Consider the following 19957-nt stretch of genomic DNA (forward strand, 5'->3'; position numbering starts at 1 on the left):
TATTCCTGTTTCCAGAGGCATCATGCAGATTAATATTGGGCCAGAGATGTGGGCAGAGCTGGTCAGAAGTGGCTTTCTTTCCTGTGGTCTCAGGATTATCTGCATTCCTGGGTGATCAGCATTTTCTGCCCCGGGATTTGGGTGCAGGATTCCCGATGGCTTTAAACTCCCTTATACCATGTTTATATGTCCTGGGAGGTGTTACAGAAAAATTAATGTTTATCCTATTAATTTGGTCAAAACTCTCATCGACAGAGTATAATTTAGAGGTAACTATATATTTGACAGCAAGCATACACAGTGGGTAATGTATGCATGATGAAGTTGAAATTCAGAGTTGGAAACACAGTGCACAGTGACTGTATAAATGCCTGTGAATCTCAGTCTGACTGGGAAGTGATTTGATGCCCAGTCCCCATGAGAATGCAGAGATCCATCCCTCCCTGATAGCTGTGGGACTTCAGATGTTGACACTAATGATCAATAAAGAAGGTTCTTAAGAGTGAAGAGTTTGAGATTACTCCTTTATTGACCAGAATACATCCAATTTACTTGATAGTAACCAGATGCAGGTAGTCAATATATACAGTCTATATCCTTATCAAAATAGAAAAGCAAATGAAGAAAACAACAACAACAGATAAATAACAAATCTTCAAATGAATAGAAGGAAAACCAAATAACCAAAACAATTAAAAATTAACCAAACTTTAAATAGAGGAATTGCACTAAGCATTTTTTGCTGCTCCTTTTGCAGAATAGACTTATAGCCTGTGGCTTGCCTTGGAGACATAGTAGACAAGCAGTTAGTGATGGTAATAATCTTTTCAAGAGGAGTGGATGTAGGTCTGTTTTGTTGGAGTGGGGGTATTAAGGAAAAAGCCATCCAACACTGAGTAGAAATTATATTACAGACTTTGTCCCAATTCTGTCCAATATTGTGAACTGATCTCCATGAAACTCTTCTGGATGACCCACAAGGACAAGTACAAATTTACATGTGCACAGTCTTTCTGGATGACCAGCAGCTCTTGATTGATGTGCATCAGCACTTCTCTGAGTCCCTCAAAAAGTGTACACTTGCTGGAGAGAGGCATGGTGAAAATACAGTGTATTCAATCCAAAGAAATCAAACTACAGGAGGAAAATGCAGTCCACAGTTGCTATGGACATTACAGGTGAGATGCAATAGTGGTGTATTTGCTGTGCACACTTAGTTCTCCTCCTGTAGCTCTTCTCTCCAAGGGAGATCTTGTCCTGGACTGTGTCATGTTCGAGTTTCTGCTGGAGAATTTCAGACCTAGCAGAGCAAGGGAAAAAAAGGTTTAGTGAGTGGTTGTCAATTCGGCTCTCCCTCATATATCAGCTCTATTCAGTTGGACAATCCAGCATGACCTGTCAGCTGAGGTCAGTCCCTGCATCCCCAAGTGTCCTAGAGTACCTGCGCTTGGATTTATATCTCACCTTTCAAACTGTTAGAATTTGAACTGTGGACTATGCACTGTACTGGGATTAAGAGAAAAATGAGCATTTTTTTCCCACTGGTCCAGGTATATGACATTGAATAATAACATTGTAGCTATGTCTGAATCTGAGTTCAAGAGAGGTATGAGCAACCTAGAATACCATGTGGATTCCTTCTGGAGAACATGCCCAGAATTGAGGTGAAATTTCTGATTATGTTAGCACTGAAGGAACCCGTCTAGTTTCTATTTGTAACCACAGAGTCTGCAAATACACAGGGAAGCCATCTCACATCAAATCCATGGGAATTGCATAGATCCTGTAATCACTGAGAATGTGCTCCATGCAAATCTTCCCAGCGTACACATGGACATTAAAGGTGATTGTGATGTAGAAACAGAACAGCACCCCAGTAAGTCTATGGCTAGTGTAAGGCAATTTGTGAGAGGACAGAAGAGAAAATGTCCTCAGATCTTTCCGGAGAGATCACAGGAAGAAAGGAGTAGAACATAGCAAGAAATCCAGAGGATCATATATATTGTTTCATGGGCAAAATTCACATGAACTGTACCAGAACAATACTCTGAGTAGATCTTTAACTGCCTGAGGCTGAAATCCAGGTGGGGTGGTCATCCACCCAAAAAGGGTATTTATATAGGGAAGGATATTCAAATGGCTTCTTCCAGCCTGTGTTCCTACCTGAACATTAATGCTTAATGTAAAGATTCCCCAGGATTCGCTGGAGGCATAAAAAAAAATGTTGAGTGGGATATGTACATAGTGGCCAGAGCCTATAGACAGCTCAGTCAGTGATGTGCTGTCCTCCCATAAACCGTCATAGAGTCAGGGTTCTTTTTCCATTAACAATCTGGCTTAGCAAGTCCCAAAGGCTGTGTAGAGCTGTCTTGTTGCTCAGCAAAGGATCATATATTGGTGGTGGACTAGACTCTTGTTCTTGTTCACTCTTTCAGACTTTCCCCAAAGTGTGCAACTTCTTCTAATCGGAGCTGTCTTTACCATAGCCTGAGTGACTTCATGCCCAAAGCTAGAATCATAGGAAATCTCCATAACCAGGATCCAAATCAACAAATTTTCTCCCCGTAATGTGATTGCTCCAAAGATAATTTGAATAAGTAAGTAAAAGCTTGCATGGATTATCTCACACTGAATCAGAATCTATGGAAGGGCTCCATCGTATGGTACACTTTTACTCCTTGGCTGATGGACGTCTGGATAGATTCTCCTTCAAGGTTACTCTGGGACCACTACAACATTGATGCTCCCAGTTGCAATGGCAATACCTACTCCTTGTTGTGGAATCACTGGGTTAACTAAAACTTCTGTTCCACTTTCTGAACATGGCTTCTCATAGGGCTACCTGTTCTTACACTGTCAGACCCATTTGAAGCTCATCATTTCTCCTAACCCATTGAGGCTGAAATTAACTGAGAGAAAATGATGTTGATTGACAGCACTTGCAGAATGCTACACAGATAACATAGAGGAGCGCTTTGGATTATCTGTGCACCTAAAGGGGTCCCTGAAACTGCCCTGTTCTTGCACCACAGCATAGCTATTGGGCTTTTTCTGGATGACGATACAATTCCAAGCAACTCAAATTCTCAATGAATAAAATCCAAGCCAAACTCCCAGGGGAAGTTGTAGTGTGCCAAGGTAGCTCGAAAGAAATGGTAGCAGGCAATGTGAAAAGCAACCTTGGAGAAGACACAGTGAGTGACATAACCTTCCAATGGGCTTTCACAATTCACAAAGAACAGAGAAGCAGAATAAACTCATGGATTTTTCTAGAGAAGCCTTGCCCTTACCTCCCAGTACTCCATTCCTTTGATGTGCTCCAAAGGATTTCAATGCAGATCAGTAGTTTTGCCCCTAATCACTTGAAAATCTAACTTTACAGGTGTTTTTGTGTCCTCGTTTTGGGGGTTGCATTTCTAAAGGATTTTATTGTCCTGCTTCTACACCATAACAAAAAGGGACCTGCAAGCTCTACGCCTGTACCATTTGTTACTCCTGTGAAACATGACTCACTTGAACATATTTCCAGTCCTCCCCCAGACTTCACAAGATAATTCTGTTCTGAAATTTTTGGAAACAATAAATTAGTAATTTAAGTGTCCTTTTCTTGTACAGAGCTAGATGGAGATGCCAAATGACTGGGCAGCTCTATTTCATGTTTCATGGATGTAAAGTGAACGCTTAGAGTACTTTTCTCATGAAACTTGGAAATAGAGGGAAACACACGTTCACTACTGCAAACACACACACACACACACATATACCCACACACACACACCACACAGACACACACACACACAAACACACACAAACACAGACACCCAGATACACACTCACATGCACAAATGAAAACTTTGCTCTTATGCAGCACATTTCCTGTTGAGTGAGGAATTAGTGGGAACAATGCTGTGTACAAGTCTCTTAGACTCAAGCAATATGTGCTGCCCTGACCTGTACTCATTTCCACTTCAGGAAACCTTTCTATGCAGATACTTGCTGGTCCGATAAGTAAGTTACATGTTCTGCACAGATAGCCTAAACAACACAACATCAAATCCCCAAGAGAGAAATTTCTAGGAAAAGACTCCATCAAGCTCTATGCTGACTCATCATAGGCCCCTCACTAAAACTACCCTGTTTCCTTCATAGAAGTCTTTGGAAGCACCAGAGAAGACAGTAACTCATGGTCAGTTCCGAGGAACATTTGATCACATTAGAGTTCCTGTGATATAAAAACAACCTCAATGTCAGTCAGTAAAAGGCTAAATAAATAACATACAGTGAATTTTCTGAAATGCAGCACTGTGTACAATATTGGGAGGGAATCTATCCTGAAAGAATGCAGTGCCCATGATATAGTCAGCAAAGCAATGTCAGCAGAGGGTTGCACTCTAGGATTCCATGCAAGATCATGGGGAAGCCAATAAGACAATACAGAATCTTTCCGGGGGATAACTCTGTTCAGGTAAAGTAAAGAAATCTAATCCTTATTTTTAAAATAGCTAAATGGTTTAAGAATGTGTTGAGACAAATAAGAGAGGGGGCTCCACTAGGAACTGGATGAATGATGCAAAGACTGCTGGCCAGCACAAAACAGGAAGCTTCATGTTTGTTGAGAGACCTAGGCTTAAAGGACTAAGTTAGATAATGACTGGACAAAACTGCATGTCATGAACTGGCCTCCCCGCGTGCTCCCTAAGATGCAGGTCAGCACAGCAATGCACCTTTCTTGGTGAGAATTTGGGGTACATACGGATAACTTTGTTCTTGAAGTCTCAAGTCTCTCATGCCAACCCTCAGCCTTTGAGAAACCTTTTCCACATCCTTGCTCTTCTAACCAGCTTCAGGTTGTAAGGCCCAGTTATGAACTCTCAGGGGCACTCAAGTAAGACAGGATTGACATACTGATACACAGGCTCTGTAGTTACCCAAGATCTATGAAGCATGAAGTCACCGTCTTCATATATAGGGACATGAGGGGAGGAAGAACAAAAGCCACCACAAATGACAATGAGAACCATTTCTTTGGCATTTCCACCAGGCTCTCCTCCTTGAAAACTACTTACTTCCTGAGTCTCACATGATCCTGAAAATAAAATGAGCTCCAGGCTTTTGCTTCATCCCTCAAAGCCCTGTTCTAGTCTAAAGAGGGGTTCCCACATAGCACCCTCCATACATAATGGCATGTAGTGCTGTGCTGTGTGATCAACCTATCTCCCTTAATGAAGTGCAGATTCTCGAAGAGGAGGAGCATTTGCTTTCCAACATGCAGTTTCTTGAAAAGGGGCTATCTCCACAGAAAGCCTTGTAAACCATCACATGAATGAACACTTGGATGAGACCTAGGTCAGGACATGGATCAGTCAATAGACAGTTACATTGGTTTGTCTATGATTATGGTAAGACATGAGAACAACCTGACCCTGAGGCCTAACCCTACCTGCTGTTGCTTGGCTCTGGGGTCACAGATGTTCATTCCGGCCTCTTCACAGAACCTCTTTGTCTCCACAGAGGATGCTGGCAGTTCAGTCTGCTCCACCAGCAGTTTTCTCTTCTCATTCAGCAAAATCTGTATATTGTTCTCCAATTGAGCTTGTTCACGCAGGAGCTGGGATTGCCTGATGCTGAACCACAAACAAACAATGGTAAATCCCAGCCAGCTTCTATTTGCCTGTCACTCCTGCAAGTCCAGTCATCCCTTCAAGGGCCCTCATCCCCAGAAATCACCAGAATAGAGCCACACTATACAAGTTAGCACCAATTAGAGGAGGTCAAATCCAGAGGATACATTCCTTGTGAATCAAAGTACTTCTGAAAATCCTGACACTAAGACGGTTTATATAAATCAAGGAAGAAGAAATGGTCCATATGGGTGCTTATATGTCCATAGTATGCTGAAAACATCTTCACGTTGTGGGGAAAGCCCCTCTGAGGGGTGGTTGAAGATCCAATAGCTGTATAGTCTTTCCATGTGTTTCTCATGGATCACAGATCTTTAAATCTCCTGTCAGAGTTCTAGAGATTCAGAGTTGATTGATATTCCCATTATGGTGCAAACCTTTTCTATCTTGAGGATCTTTAATGGGGAAAAAACAATTGGAGGGTCTTCTACACCCTTCACATGTAGGACAACTGAGTCCAAGAGCTACAAATCTAAGACCCTTGCCACAAGGCAGGCTTCTTTTTAAGAGTCAGACACTACAGAACCAGAGCCCTGACTTTGGTTCAAAGTCACACAGGACAGAAGCATTCCCTGCCTAGTGCTGGGTTCTCATCTCTGTCAGCGACTCACCGGTAGGAACTGTTCACTTGTATGAGCTCCTTGTACCTCTCCATGGCATCACTTATTGAGTTGGTCATCATTTGCATAGCCATCATTCTCATCTCATGTTCGGATTGAAGGACTGGCAATTCGACATGCAGCCTGGGTTAGGTCATGGCCAAAGGAACAAATAACATTTTGAACTCATGATTTCAGAATTAGGTGAAATGTAAATAAAAAATATATAATAAAACAGTTCAAATTCAAGGAATGGTGGAAGGGAAGAAAGTGGCAAACTCAAAAACCAGACCAAAACCCAAGAGTGAGACTCAATCCACAGAAAATATTTCCATGTACATAAGCAAACATTTGTTTTGATATAAGGACTCCTTGGAATCTTGGGGAGATATGGTTCTGCAAAGACTCACTATATAGGAGAGGGCAGAGCCTGAGAGCTGCCTGTTTGGGAATAACAACGGTCAAGACCACAGTGACCATTTCTAGGTCACAATGAACAATCCCTGGATAGTTAAAAAAATAAAAAACTAAAGATCAAAGCAGGTGAAACAAATTAGGTAAAATCAGACTGTTCTCTCGATTACTTAAACTCAGTATGTACCACATACTTGCTCCTTCAAAGTATTTGTACTGGTTAAGTTTATTATCCTGGGCACAGGACAACAGAGCCAAGGGACCAATTGGAGGGACCTGAGCTTCAAGAGCTGGCCAGGTGAGCATGATGGAATTGACTAGTTCAGGAAGAAGATTCCTCCAGTCTGTGCCACAGCTTTGGGCCCAAGAGAAAGCTGTGATGACATTTCTCTTGTTTTGAATACTCAATCCTTGGTTTCTATTGTTACATGAATTCTCAGAGGGCATAAATATGTTTGACAGGGAAGAGGATTTATAGCACCTCCTCCCCTCAGGAGAGTCCTGTGTGCCACCAAGGTATACAGAAGGAGCAAAGTGCTCTGTAGATCAATGTGGGCCTCCACGTACTCATCACTATCATGACCTGCAAACTGTCCATCACACAAATTCTCAGACCCCATCAAAGGTCCCAGACGTCCTGATCCTGAGTAAAACACCAACAAATACATCCACATATATACATACCAACCCATATCCAAAAACATTTAGAATGCCAACTACATCCATGGAGGTGCCATAGAATCAGTGTATAATGAACAAATTCAGAGGAAAAGAGTGATGACCTGCAGGCATTTCATTCACACACACACTTGCAGTAAGTGTGACCAGGTCCTTCCAGCTGTTGACAGAACCAATGCATCTCCAACCACCTCAGGCTCAACTACAAAACAGGTTAACCCCAAACACACAGCACCTAGCTTATCTCACAAGCTAATGCATGCCAAGTCTCCTTAAAATCCAGGATGAGAGGTGAAACTCTCTCGTGCTATGAGGAAATCTTGGGTTAGCAGAGAGAGAGCACAAGACAGTGAACAGGTTACTGGACATAATGATTACCTGTGGTCCCAATCATCATAGATATAAAGGTCCAGGATTTGGTAAAGTTCATCCCTCTCGAATTGACACTTCTGGATTTCAAATTTGAGTTCCTCCAGTTCCTTTAGACACTCCACTTGCTGACTTATGACACTTTGGGATGATGCCTTCCTACCAAAACCTGTAGATAGATAAACCCAAGTTAATTTGCATATTTGATGGCCCATGGGAGGAAAAGACCATTCCGAATACCAAAAGGCAGTTGAGGAAGATGAAATGGTAGACTGGGTGAATCCCAAAATAGCAGAAAAGCTATTTTGAAGCTGGACTTTAAGCTATGACCCTCTTCCCAACCTCTAATGCAATACACGTGCCACACTCACTATTATAGGACCCCTGGCACTGAGAGTTATAACCTGACTGAGACATAAACATCTGGGATAATGTTATCTCATATCAGATGTGGTGCAGTTAATCCTGGAGTTCATAATGCTTAGCTCCATCAAGCTCTAATCATCTATGTTCCAGTCCAAAGTGTCTGAGAACTCAATTCATGACTAGGGGTGCATCCTTCCTTGTTCTCACCATAGAGACTTATGTAACCTACAGTAATCTAGAGGATGAAGTTCTTCAACTCCCAACCATGGATGGTCACATTGTTAATCTCACAGTGCCTCCTCCTGCCATTCATTGACATTCACAGTTAAAAAACTTCAAGAAAAGTCACTGAAGGCTTACCACTTTATGTCTTTCAAATTTAAGATTAGGAACTCCTGACTCTTGGTTTGCCTTTGAGAAATCCCAAGGCTCCTGCTTGTAAGGCCTAGCCTTAGAAGGCACATCTCAAACCTACCTCCTTGAGGATGTTCCCCAACTCTGCCCAGGACTCACCAGGCCTTCCCCAGAATGATTTCCTCCTTCCTGTTTCACTAGAGAGGGGGTCAGCTTCCCTCTGACCTGGTATGGTCTCTCCTTGATCTCCCCTTTCCTTCCGAAATAGCCTGAGCAGCTGGCGAAACATGCCTGCTTGTGAACCCAAAGGGAACTGAAGAAAGATCCCAAAGGCAGTTGGTGTCACCACAACACTGGTGACATCACAGAAGATTCTAGGGATCTCTTAGATACAATAGATTGCCCAGTGAAGTGCTTACTGGTGATGTCACTGGAAAGTTCTATGGCCTACCTACTAACCAGCTCTCCCCAAACTAATGATTTTCTGTGGGGACCCTTTCCTCCAGTCTCTCATGTGTCGCTGGGAATACCATTTGGCAACCTCTATTTCAAAGCTAGATATGTCTTCCTGCTTCATTAGAAGTCAACAATGCTTTTGCTGGGGAGGGCTGCTTACAACCCTGAATTTGAGAGCAGATTTTTCTTAGCACCCAAATCTCTAGGGACCAAGGAGGAGGGAGACTTTACTTAAAAGTAAATCTACTACTTGAGACAATGCATGTGACACACATTTCCATTCCTAAGGTTTTCCCTTTTTCTGGAGGCCAATATATTTCTTCTATACCTCTGAGTGTATAAAACCTGGAAATATTTGCTTACTGTGCAGTCCTTGACAGCCGACATTGTTTCCATTTACATATCCATGTATTTCACAAAATCAATGGTCTATAATCCTATTTCTTTTGCAATAAAAACTCCTTTTCCATGGGAACATAGTGATCAACTACAGGGCATATATAAAAGAATAAGTTTCTGTCCCTTTTATATATTATGTAGGATATCTTCCTTTTCTCAAATATAACAAGACAATTAAATTGGACATCAGTGAGCAAATGTCAACCTGGACCTTGTGTTACTACATTGTAACTACGTAGCCATCACTTTTACAATATCATTCTTCCTGAATAGCCAAGTCCAGGCATGAGAATATTGGGGGCTGCACCATGATCTTTTACTTCTAGCAAACATAACAATCAGGAGAACGGGAAGGGAGTGGAATGGCGTGAGGTCAGGTTGAAGCTCAATTTTAATGGGTCCATAAGTTCTGGAGGGTGTCCATTTGGCATTGTGATATGTGGATTCTGTCTTCTTATCCTAGGTTTTATAATCCCACCTGAATGTGTGCTATAATGCCACCAAACCTCACAGATGTAAGAGTGAAAATCATGTATGACGTTTCTGGGAAGAACTCTGCCTTTTACTACCATCTGGAGTTATACAACATCACTATACAAAGCTCAGAAGAGAGGGGTGCAGATGTGCGGGCCTTAGAAGTTGAGGATCTTTTCTTCTGATTAAGCCACTTGTTTTTCCTATGTAATTTTTCCCTTGCTCTTTTACTAATGGTGGCTGACTTCTTTCCTGGCCTGAGGTAGACTGGAGTCCAATCTTGTGGATTACTGAACCTTCTATTTTTGAGATGACAGGCCCACCAAGGGTCCTACTGCATACAGAAGGTGTGAATAATTCTCAGGGGCTGGAGTAAGTTAAAAACGTCTGTGACAACAAAGAACTGATTAAGAAAACAAGAGCCCAGCTGCTCATCAAGATCACAGTTGTATGATAGTAAGAAAATGTGAATAGGCATCAGGTGAAAAGATAAATTAATTAGGAGGTCATAGGCCTAGAAGGGTTATCCTTTGCTCTCAGTGGAGCTGCCCTTCTTTCTGCCATTCCTCGCCCTCTGCCACAGGACCAGAGACTTCCCCAGACAACTGGCTGGCCTTGCCAAAGACCTGGCAGGGCTTCTCCCTGCAGAATAGGACATGTAGAGTCCTTGAGGACTCACCAAGAGGTCTCCTCCACACAGGTTCCTTGTTGTCAAAGGGAAATGTTCCTGCAGAATCCTGCCATGGCAGCAGGAATTTCAACCTGGCTGCTCTTGGTCCAGCTCACTGGGTGCAGGCCTGAGGCCCAGGGGTATCTGGGGAAAGAAGCAGCACACACTACCTCACAGCTCTCTCTTTGTTGGATGCAACTGCTAGGACTGTGATAGGATTTTTGTTTCTTTGTGTGTTTATTAGAAATACCTACAAAGCTGATTAAAGTTGTAACATGCCTTCATACCCAGAATGCAGAATGTTTTTAAATCATTGTTGTTCCTGTTTTATGTTTGGATTTTGTTCTTTAATCCCCTCAGGAAATTTCCCTGTGCTTAGAATGTTAAGCACATGCTCTGGAGGGATCGATTATTCAAGTTAGGCAAAGCTTTTGTTCTCACCATCACTCCACAGATGATGCCATTACTTACTTTCAAATAAGAAAACAGTCATAGAAAAGTAAATTAACCTGTAAGCTATCACAGAAGAAACACATCATGATTGTGGAATGGTAACCCAGTATTTTGTATTTCCTAAGTTATTTTTATTTTAAACTTTTTTATTGGATTTTTTGGGGTACATTTCATTTTTTTTAAATCTTTAAAGGTATCTTTTATTCCTCTCCTCCCATTTACAAGGTGGAATTTCACCTGTGATTGTTAGTCCAGATAGTTTGGTCAATGGCTTAGATATCACCTTGGCCTAGTTTCCTTGGCATAAGCTGAGTTAGAAGCAGACTCAAAGATTCAGGACCAACAAATAATGAATTCCACTACATCTGGATACCTAGACTCACAGCCAGGAAGGGACTGGATTTCCATTCACTATTTAAAAAGATGCAGTTCATTAACATGTAAAAAAATTTCTCAAGTATATTAAAGTGTTTACCATGATCATACAGTTTTTCAAATACCTGGCATTCATCTTTTTCCAAATCCTAAAATTTCTTTCTTATTCACATTTTTTGATTATTTTTGGCATTAGTATCATTTTTTTAAATTTTAGTTTTTTTAATAGATATATATGTTTTATTCAAACGTTATTCCCTTTCCCAGCTTTTGGTCCATAAACCCCCCTGCCGTGCCCTCTCCCATATATATGGTCCCCCAATCCATGCCACTTAGAAACCCCTTCCCGGATATTTCCCTGCACTCAGGGTCCAACCTTGTTAAGAACAAGGGCTTCCCCTTCCACAGGTGCCCCAACAAGGCTATTCTCTCCTACATATGCAGTTGGACCCCTGGGTCAGTCCACGTATAGTCTTTTGCTAGTGGTTTATTTGGTTGGCATTGCTGTTCTTATGGGGTTGCAAGCCCTTCAGCTCTTTGAATCCTTCCTCTAATTCCCATAAATGGCGTCCTGCTCTCAGTTCACTAGTTTACTGCCAGCACTGACCTCTTTATTTGAAATGCTCTGCATGTGTCTCTCAGTGGAGATGTATATCCAGTCCCTTTCAGTAAGCACTTTTTAGCTTCATCAATCTTACCTAGTTTTGGTGGCTGTATATACATGGGCCACATGTGGGGCAGGCTCTGAATGGCTGTTCCTTCAGGCTCTGCTTTAGATTTGGCCTCCATATCCCCTCCTATGGATACGTTTGTTCCCCATTTTAAGAAGGTGTGGGAACATCTGCACTTTGGTCATCCTTTTCTTGAGTTTCCTGAGATCTGTAGATTGCATCTTGGGTAATTTGAGGTTTTGGTCAATATCCACTTATCAATGAGTACATACTGTCAATGAGGGGTGCTGAGAATCTGGAAGAGAATGGGGGACAAGAGACGTGACGAAGGACTCCAAGACAAGAGTCTGATCAAGGCGACAATTTTATTTTTCCCAAGGCTGAATTTGTACCATAAAAAGGGTAACAGAGAGAGGAGAGAAGTAAAAAACAATTACCCACGCCAAGGACACAATATTCATGTGGTCAGGGAATCGGCTGATGTTGACAGGTTGTCAGAAAGTTCACAGGTTTGTCATATCTATTAGTCAGCAGGATGTTGGTTTTTCAGGAAGGTTACAGGTCATGACATTGGGTATCTTAACGTCACACGTTATCATATGATTATTCATCTTGACCACCACATTTGTATTAGTCTTCTGCAGCTGGCTGGGGATTTTCCATGAACCCAGTCATACTTAATGGTAACCATAATAATAACATCAATAATGGAGGGCTTCAAGGCCATCGCTACCAAGAGCATACCAAGTGTGTTTTTCTGTGATTGGATTACCTCACTGTGGATGATATTTTCTAGTTTTTTCCAATTGCCTATGAATTGAACGTAGTCATTGTTTTTGATAGCTGAGTGGTACTCCATTGTGTAGATGTACCACATTTTTCGAATCCATTCCTCTGTTGAAGGGCATCTGGGTTCACTTCAGGTTCTGGCTATTATGAATAAGGCTGCTATAAACTCAGTGGATCATATGTGTTTGTTTTATGTTGGAGTATCTTTTGGGTATATGCCCAGGACAGGTATAGCTGTGTGCTCAGGTAGTGCAATGTCCAATTTTCTGAGGAACCTTCCGACTGATTTCCAGAGTGCTTGTACCAGTTTGCCATCCCAGCAACAATGGAGGAGTGTTCCCCTTTCTCCACATCCTCACCAGCATCTGTTGTCACCTGAGTTTTTGATCTTAGCCATCCTGACTGGTGTGATGGGAGATGTTTAATAGCAGTTTCTATGTCTTTATGAGTTACGGGTTTGTTTCGAAGGTATATTTATTCCTGATTTAACTGTGGTACCTGGTATCTGTATAGAAAATTGTCCATTTCCTCTACATTTTCCAGTTTTGTTGAATATACGTTTTTGTAGTAGGATTTGATGATCTTTTTAATTTCTTCAGATTTTGCTGTTATGTCTCCCTTTTATTTCTGATTTTATTAATTTGGATACACTCTCTGTGCCCTCTGGTTAGTATGGCTAAGCGTTTATTTATCTTGTTGATTTTCTCAAAGAACCAGCTCCTGGGTTTGCTGATTCTTTTGATACTCGGTTATGTTTCTTCTTGTTTGATTTCAGCCCTGAGTTTGATTATTTCCTGCTTTCTACTTCTCTAGGGTTTATTTAATTTTTTCTAGAGCTTTTAGGTGTGCTGTGAAGCTGCTGAAATATGCTCTCTCTTGTTTCTTTTTGCAGGCACTCAGAGCTATGATTTTTCCTCTTAGCGCTGCTTTTATTGTGTCCCATAAGTTTCAGTATGTTGTATCTTCATTTTCATTTACTTCTAAGAAATCTTTAATTTTTTTCTTATGTCTCCAATGACCAACCAAGTTGTCATTGACTTCAACTTCCATGTATATGTGGGCTTTCTGTCCTATTTGTTGTTATTGATCAGTAGCCTTAGTCCGTGGTTTTTTGATAGGATACATGGGATTATTTCTATCTTCCTGTATCTGTTGAGGCCTGTTTTGTGACCGATTATATGGTCAATTTTGGAAAAGATACTGTGGGATGCTGAGAAGAAGGTATATCCTTTGGTTTTAGGGTGGAGTGTTCTATAAATATATGTTAAATACATTTGGTTCATAACTTCTGTTAGTCTTTCTATGTCTCTGTTTAATTTCTGTTTCCCTGATCTGTCCATTAATGAAAGTAGGGTGTTTAAATCTCCTACTATTATTGTTTGTGGTGCAAAGTATGATTTTTTTGAGCTTTAGAAAGGTTTCTCATTGTTTAGGGACACAACTGCTATATACTTGACAAATATAGCAATCACGCAGAACATTTGTAGAAAGCCTGTGACCGTTGGCCATATGAGGATGAGTGTCTTTCAAATATCATCATGATTTTTGGTAAGATCTTCCCTGTAATTGGTGGCATGGCTTCCCACAAACATGGTCCAGTTGTCTAAAATCTACTCCTTGGTAAGAATCTTTTTTTATCTGACTCATACACCAGATGCCAGAACTCACCCTGTGCATGGTCATAGTCCTGAGGGAGGATCCAGTGGCGAATCTCATCCTAGTCCAGCTTCCCATCCTTGTTCAGATCTGGGAAATCATTGAACTGCTCCCCAGACAAAACCAAGTCTGTCTCAGGGCAATTGTCCTCGTGAGAAAAAGATGTTCACAATGTACTCATCCTGGTCCACAAAACCATCCCCGTTCTTGTCGATATCCTCCAGGGTTTCCAGAACTACAATCTCCTTCATATGTTCTAAATCCTCTTAGTGTAGAAAAGCAATGAACCCGTCCTGAGTAGCTGTCAGGTCACCGTCAAGGCCTTAAACCTCCTCTCATCTCATGGAGGCAACTTTTTAAAGTTGTGATGATCAGAGCTATCTTGGAATTCAGCAAGGTTTCCCAGGTAGTAGCCATAGTTGGCCTGATTGTATTCTTCCCAGGAGATCTTTTCGTATATGTATCCCAATCCTTCCAGAGTTTAGCCACATTATGGTTGATGTATCTTTTCTGTACCTGTTTGATCCAAACTTTCAGGTCTTCAGTAGTAACAAGGCCACCTCCATCACTGTCAATTGGATCAACAATTTTCCCCAGCCTCTCCTGCTCTCGTCCAGGCTTACTATCAAAGGTCTTGGAGTCCTCCTTGCCCAGGAAGTCCTCATGATTGTACAGGAAGCTGTCCTAATCCTCTGGTGGCCACTCACCCAGCTCTGAATCGGGACAAACCATGTGCTCCTTGCTCATCATGCTCTTGGCCCTGAACACCAGGACCAGTGCCAGCAGCATCCCATGGGGAGTCCCAGGCTGACACCATACACCACAGTCGTGATCAAAGGGAGGCAGCAGGGAAGGAGGTGCTCAGAGCATCCTTAGCCGCTGTCCATCCCCAGAGAGGGCTTTTGTTACATTTCAAATGTTATCCCTTTTCCTGATTTCCCATCCACTAAACCCCTTATAACACGCCTCCCCCTTCTACTGTGAGGGTGTTGCCACCCACCCAAACTCCCAGGCCGACCTGCCTCCCTGTTCTGGTTTCCTCTATACTGGGGCATAAAGCCTTGACAAGACCAAGGGCTTCTCCTCCCATTTGTGCCCAAGAAGGCCATTCTCTTCTACATATGCAGCTGTAGCCATGGGTCTGTCCATGTGTACTCTTTGGATGGTGGTTTAGGCCCTGGGAGCTCTGGGTGTTTCTTACTGTTGTTCTTATGTGGCTGTAAACCCCTTCAGCTCCCTCAATCCTTTCTCTTAACTCTCCATTTGGGACCCTGTTTTCAGCTAAATGGTTGACTGCAAGCATCTGCCTCTGTATTTGTCATGCTCTTTACCCCACTCTTTTGAGCAGATCACCACAGAGCAACAAAGATGTATTGTCTTGGCGTGATGATGTATAGACAAATAGTTGATTTCTTAATTCCTAATGATGGTTCTATAAGAATTCCTAAATTAGATTAGTAATTTTAAGCTTTTATAATAGGACTGCTATTATGTTTTCTCTGGTGATCAAAATTGCATTGAGATCTCTTCTATTCTTAAAGTGTCATGAGTGAATTGCTTCTCCAATACCAAGGAGGCATCTACAAATTAGAGCCCATCCTAAGAGGGTATAAACCAATTAACCAAAGTTCATAAAAGGAGAACAAATCATTTACTATAGGTGCATGGACTGAACATAAATAACTGACTGGATTTGCCTATAGGTAATTTCACTTATTTTTTTCTCATAAAAATTACAGCTTTTAACTCTCCATGAATGTGCAGAGCTGGTGACAGATGGTGACTGTTTATCCTGAGGATTACTCTTCATGGATATGCATGTAAACATTCTCTGTCGTAAACTGATTATCCAACTTATGATTTGAATTCCTGTGCAAACTTGTGGTGAACATTTCACCATGTGATGCTGTGTTCAGAAAGATATACAAATACTGAGTACAAAGAGAGAGAAGCTTTTTAGACAGAACTGAACTGAAGAGAACAGAACTCAAGAAGAACTTAGAAGTAAAGGCACAGCATTGAGAGGAAGGCCTTGAGAGTAAGGAAATTATTGTGTCATAAGAGCAAGAGGAAAGGAGATAAGAAGAAGAGAGCAAGGAGAACCTCTTTAGTCAAACTTTATGGAGGGAAACTTTTGTCTTTTAGGAAAACTGAAGAACTTAGAAATAAAGGTTAAAATCACTGCTCTTCAGCCTTCAGTCAGGCTCACTGGCTAGCCTGTGCTCTTCAGTCAGGTTCACTGGCTAGCCTCTGCTCTTCAGTCAGGCTCACTGGCTAGCCTGTGCTCTTCAGTCAGACTCACTGGCTAGCCTCCGCTCTTCATTCAGGCTCACTGGCTAGCCTCTGCTCTTCAGTCAGGCTCACTGGCTAGCCTCTGCTCTTCAGCCTGGCTCACTGGCTAGCCTCTGCTCTTCAGTCAGGCTCACTGGTTAGCCTCTGCTCTTCAGTCAGGCTCACTGGCTAGCCTCTGCTCTTCATTCAGGCTCACTGGCTAGCCTCTGCTCTTCAGTCAGGCTCACTGGCTAGCCTCTGCTCTTCAGACTGGCTCACTGGCTAGCCTCTGCTCTTCAGTCAGGCTCACTGGCTAGCCTCTGCTCCTCAGTCAGGCTCACTGGCTAGACTCTCCTCTTCAGCTGGGCTCACTGGCCGATGGAGCCCTAGCACATTGCTTAACCATCTGCTCATGACTGCGTGACTACGCTGACCACCTGACCGCCCTGACTTCTTAAAGTCATTCTCTAGAAAGAGCACAAGAAACCAAAGAGAAACACCGCAGCAAACTTTTCCCATGGGCTTTGCTTAACCTTAAGTGCTTTCATTATTTCTTTAAAAGAGTGAAATATAATTTAGGCTATTTATATGTCCAAGAGAGCTGTGCAGTAGTCATTGCTTTAGGGAATTTGGTGCTAAATCAAAAGATTCCTTTATTCTATTACGATGTTATCTGTATGCTGTACGATGTATGTTTAGAAAACACAAAACTAAATTCCTAAATCTAGATGTTTTAAGACATCAGCTCATGGAGAAACATATCTGCTTACCTATCTAGACTGGCCTTTTTTGCTATACTGCAGGTAAAATCAATTTTCCACACTAATTCCATGATTTTCAAGAATGATTAAGAGTAAAATATGTTGAACATAATGGCCAGAAAGGGGGTTCTGTCAAGTTGTCTTATGTGGGTCAAGATACCAAGCTATAACTGGTCAACCTAAAACCACCTGTTCCCAAAACTAACAGAACTTACAGAAAATACATACTTTCTTATCATTCCTCCTCCCCAATGGTCAGTGATTTATTGAGCACCTAATACGGTCCTAGCACTGTGCATCTAAGGGTGTAATGGTGAATAAAAAGCTTAATAAAAAGCCTTATTAAGTAATAAAGAAAAATGAAACATAACTTTGAAACTCAGAATTCAATATAAGAAAACCACCATTTCTTTAACTGGTGATTTCTGAAAAATTCATCATTTTTTCCATGGGCTTCTACAGTAATGATACTCAGTCTTGATTTTGTAAGTCACAAAAAGCAAGTCACACTTCTTTCTTGGCTCCCACAACTGTCAAAGAGAACAACACTGTCACTGTCCATTTCGCTTCCCTATCAATCCTGCTATGGATGGTAATGAATTCCAGTCTTTTCAATGTGAAAACAGGCCACCACTTGAGGGGAAAGGTTATTAAAATTACCCAAAACCGTATATTCTCTAAAATTTTCACATAGCATTTTACTGATATCACAATGTAAATTCACCACAAATATTTATCCAATGAAAATATTGAATAGCTCTGCAAATAGGAGCGATAATCATATATACTTGAAAACAACTATCATGGAAACAAATGACGTAATAGGAGAAAAGTTACATCACTAAAAAGTACAGAAGCAGCAAAAAAGACACTACATTTCTTGGTTTGAAAGTTAGGTGATACACTTGATCTCTAAAGACAGGCAATGTACTTGATTTTTAAGCCCTTCAACTGTGCCCTGTCCACACAGAAACTACAGTAGATGACAATCTTTTGTAAGATTTATTGATTTATATGTGAGACCATGCAGCTGTCTTCAGACACAACAGAAGAGGGCATCAGTACTCCTTACAGATGGTTGTGAGCCATCATGTGGTCGCGGGCATTTGAACTCAGGACCTCTGGAAGAACACTTGGTGCTCTTACCCATTGAGCCATCTCTCCAGCCCTCACAATGGCCTCTTACACAGCATCACAGTGGTCTATTTCACTAGATGGCTCCAGGGTGATAACAGAGAAACTTTCACAGTTCCTGAGCACTTCTGAGTTCAAACACCACCAGTGCCCAATCTGTGCTGTTGGCACATTCTGACCTTCTCCTAAGGGTTGTCAGCCACAAAAGGGACGGGTTAGCACCAGACAGCATTCATTGCCCAATCCTAAAAACCCCCTCGATTCTGAAAAAGCCACATTCCATGCTTGCTCCAAATTTGAGGAAGCCAAATGGTTGATCTGGCTCAAGGCTCCTCTTTTCTTAGCTCATCAACTTTCTTCTTCCACTTCTTGTCACAAGAAGTATGTTTTTATGCTGCAACTACACTGCAGTGTTTGAAGGAAACCACCATAAACTCTGGGTGTCACCTCTTGAAATTTAAAATTCACAAAACAATTCATGGCTTTCTAATCAGCACCATGGAAAATAAACAAAAACAAGAAAACCATTCCAAAGGAACTTGCTGATCTGGAGGCCTGCTCATAGCAGGCAGGAAAGAATTAAATTATGCAGAACTGTAATCTGCATAAATTGCCTGAGGTTTTAAGAAAATATATTCCCACGATCCCCATCCTTTAACATAGAATGAAAACATTACAGGGAGTGTGCCACCAGGCTAAGCTGCCTCTGAAAAGCCTGTCCTGCCCTGGCAGGTACAGGTCATTTAATTCTAAGTCAATCTAGAGAGAGGTGACAGCCCCAAGTTGCTCTGGGGATGTCAGAGCACAGCTCTCATGCACACTCCGATCACCTCTCCATTCTTTCCCAATGCCATAGGCTTTCCAATCCCTGCTTCAGCTCTCCATACATCCCTGAACCCTCCCTTCCCCTACCCAATGGGCTCACTTTGCATTGCCTCCTTCTGCCACTGCTTTCCCAGGGCTGGGGTGGGGGCGGCCCAGAAGGAGCCTAAGGAGGGACGCGGGTCTCCTAGGTACCTTGATGATGCTGCTCTTAAGGTGCAGACCGCCCTGCTTGAGGCTTGCTGTCCCTGGGGAGCAGACCGGAGGTCGGGCTAGGGGTCCGCGCGGGCGCCAGGCCTCCAGGTTCCCTGGCAGGACTAGCCTTGGCTTCTTCCCTGGACACTGCAAGGGTGGAGTCGCCGTTGGAAACCCCGCCACTGTCTTTGCGCGCCCTCCCGTGGCCGAGGTGACCCCCAACGCCGTTACCGCCCCCTTCTCTGTCAGCTTCTTCTGATTTTTCTTTTCATTTTTTTCTTTTCTCTTTTTGTTCGCGACGTGGCGCCTGCGAAGAGCTCGCCTCCAGGAAGGAGGACATCGTGCAGGCAGAATCACCTCTGGGCCCTGC

The 19957-nt window shown here is 42.3% G+C and overlaps 1 protein-coding gene across 3 annotated transcripts; it reads right to left on the bottom strand.

The window, feature by feature from the left end:
- Positions 1-866: 866 nt before the first annotated feature.
- LOC148003412 (uncharacterized) lies at positions 867-19750 on the bottom strand. 3 transcript variants are annotated; one of them, XM_087568638.1, is made up of 5 exons: positions 19588-19750; positions 7751-7910; positions 6293-6424; positions 5441-5624; positions 867-1300 (listed from the first exon to the last, which is right to left on the bottom strand). In XM_087568638.1, exons 3-5 carry the CDS (start codon positions 6382-6384, stop codon positions 1295-1297), a joined length of 282 nt encoding a protein of 93 aa, XP_087424764.1. In that variant the 5' UTR covers positions 6385-6424; positions 7751-7910; positions 19588-19750; the 3' UTR covers positions 867-1294. The 3 variants fall into 3 exon arrangements, with proteins under 3 accessions (XP_087424764.1, XP_087424763.1, XP_087424765.1); XM_087568637.1 differs by lacking the exon at positions 19588-19750 and adding an exon at positions 11987-12254; XM_087568639.1 differs by lacking the exon at positions 19588-19750 and adding an exon at positions 8621-8833.
- Between the last annotated feature and the right edge of the window lie 207 nt (positions 19751-19957).

Source organism: Rattus norvegicus, chromosome 9 (genome assembly GCF_021556685.1).
Source record: "Rattus norvegicus strain SHRSP/BbbUtx chromosome 9, alternate assembly SHRSP_T2T, whole genome shotgun sequence".
Lineage (NCBI taxonomy): Eukaryota > Metazoa > Chordata > Mammalia > Rodentia > Muridae > Rattus > Rattus norvegicus.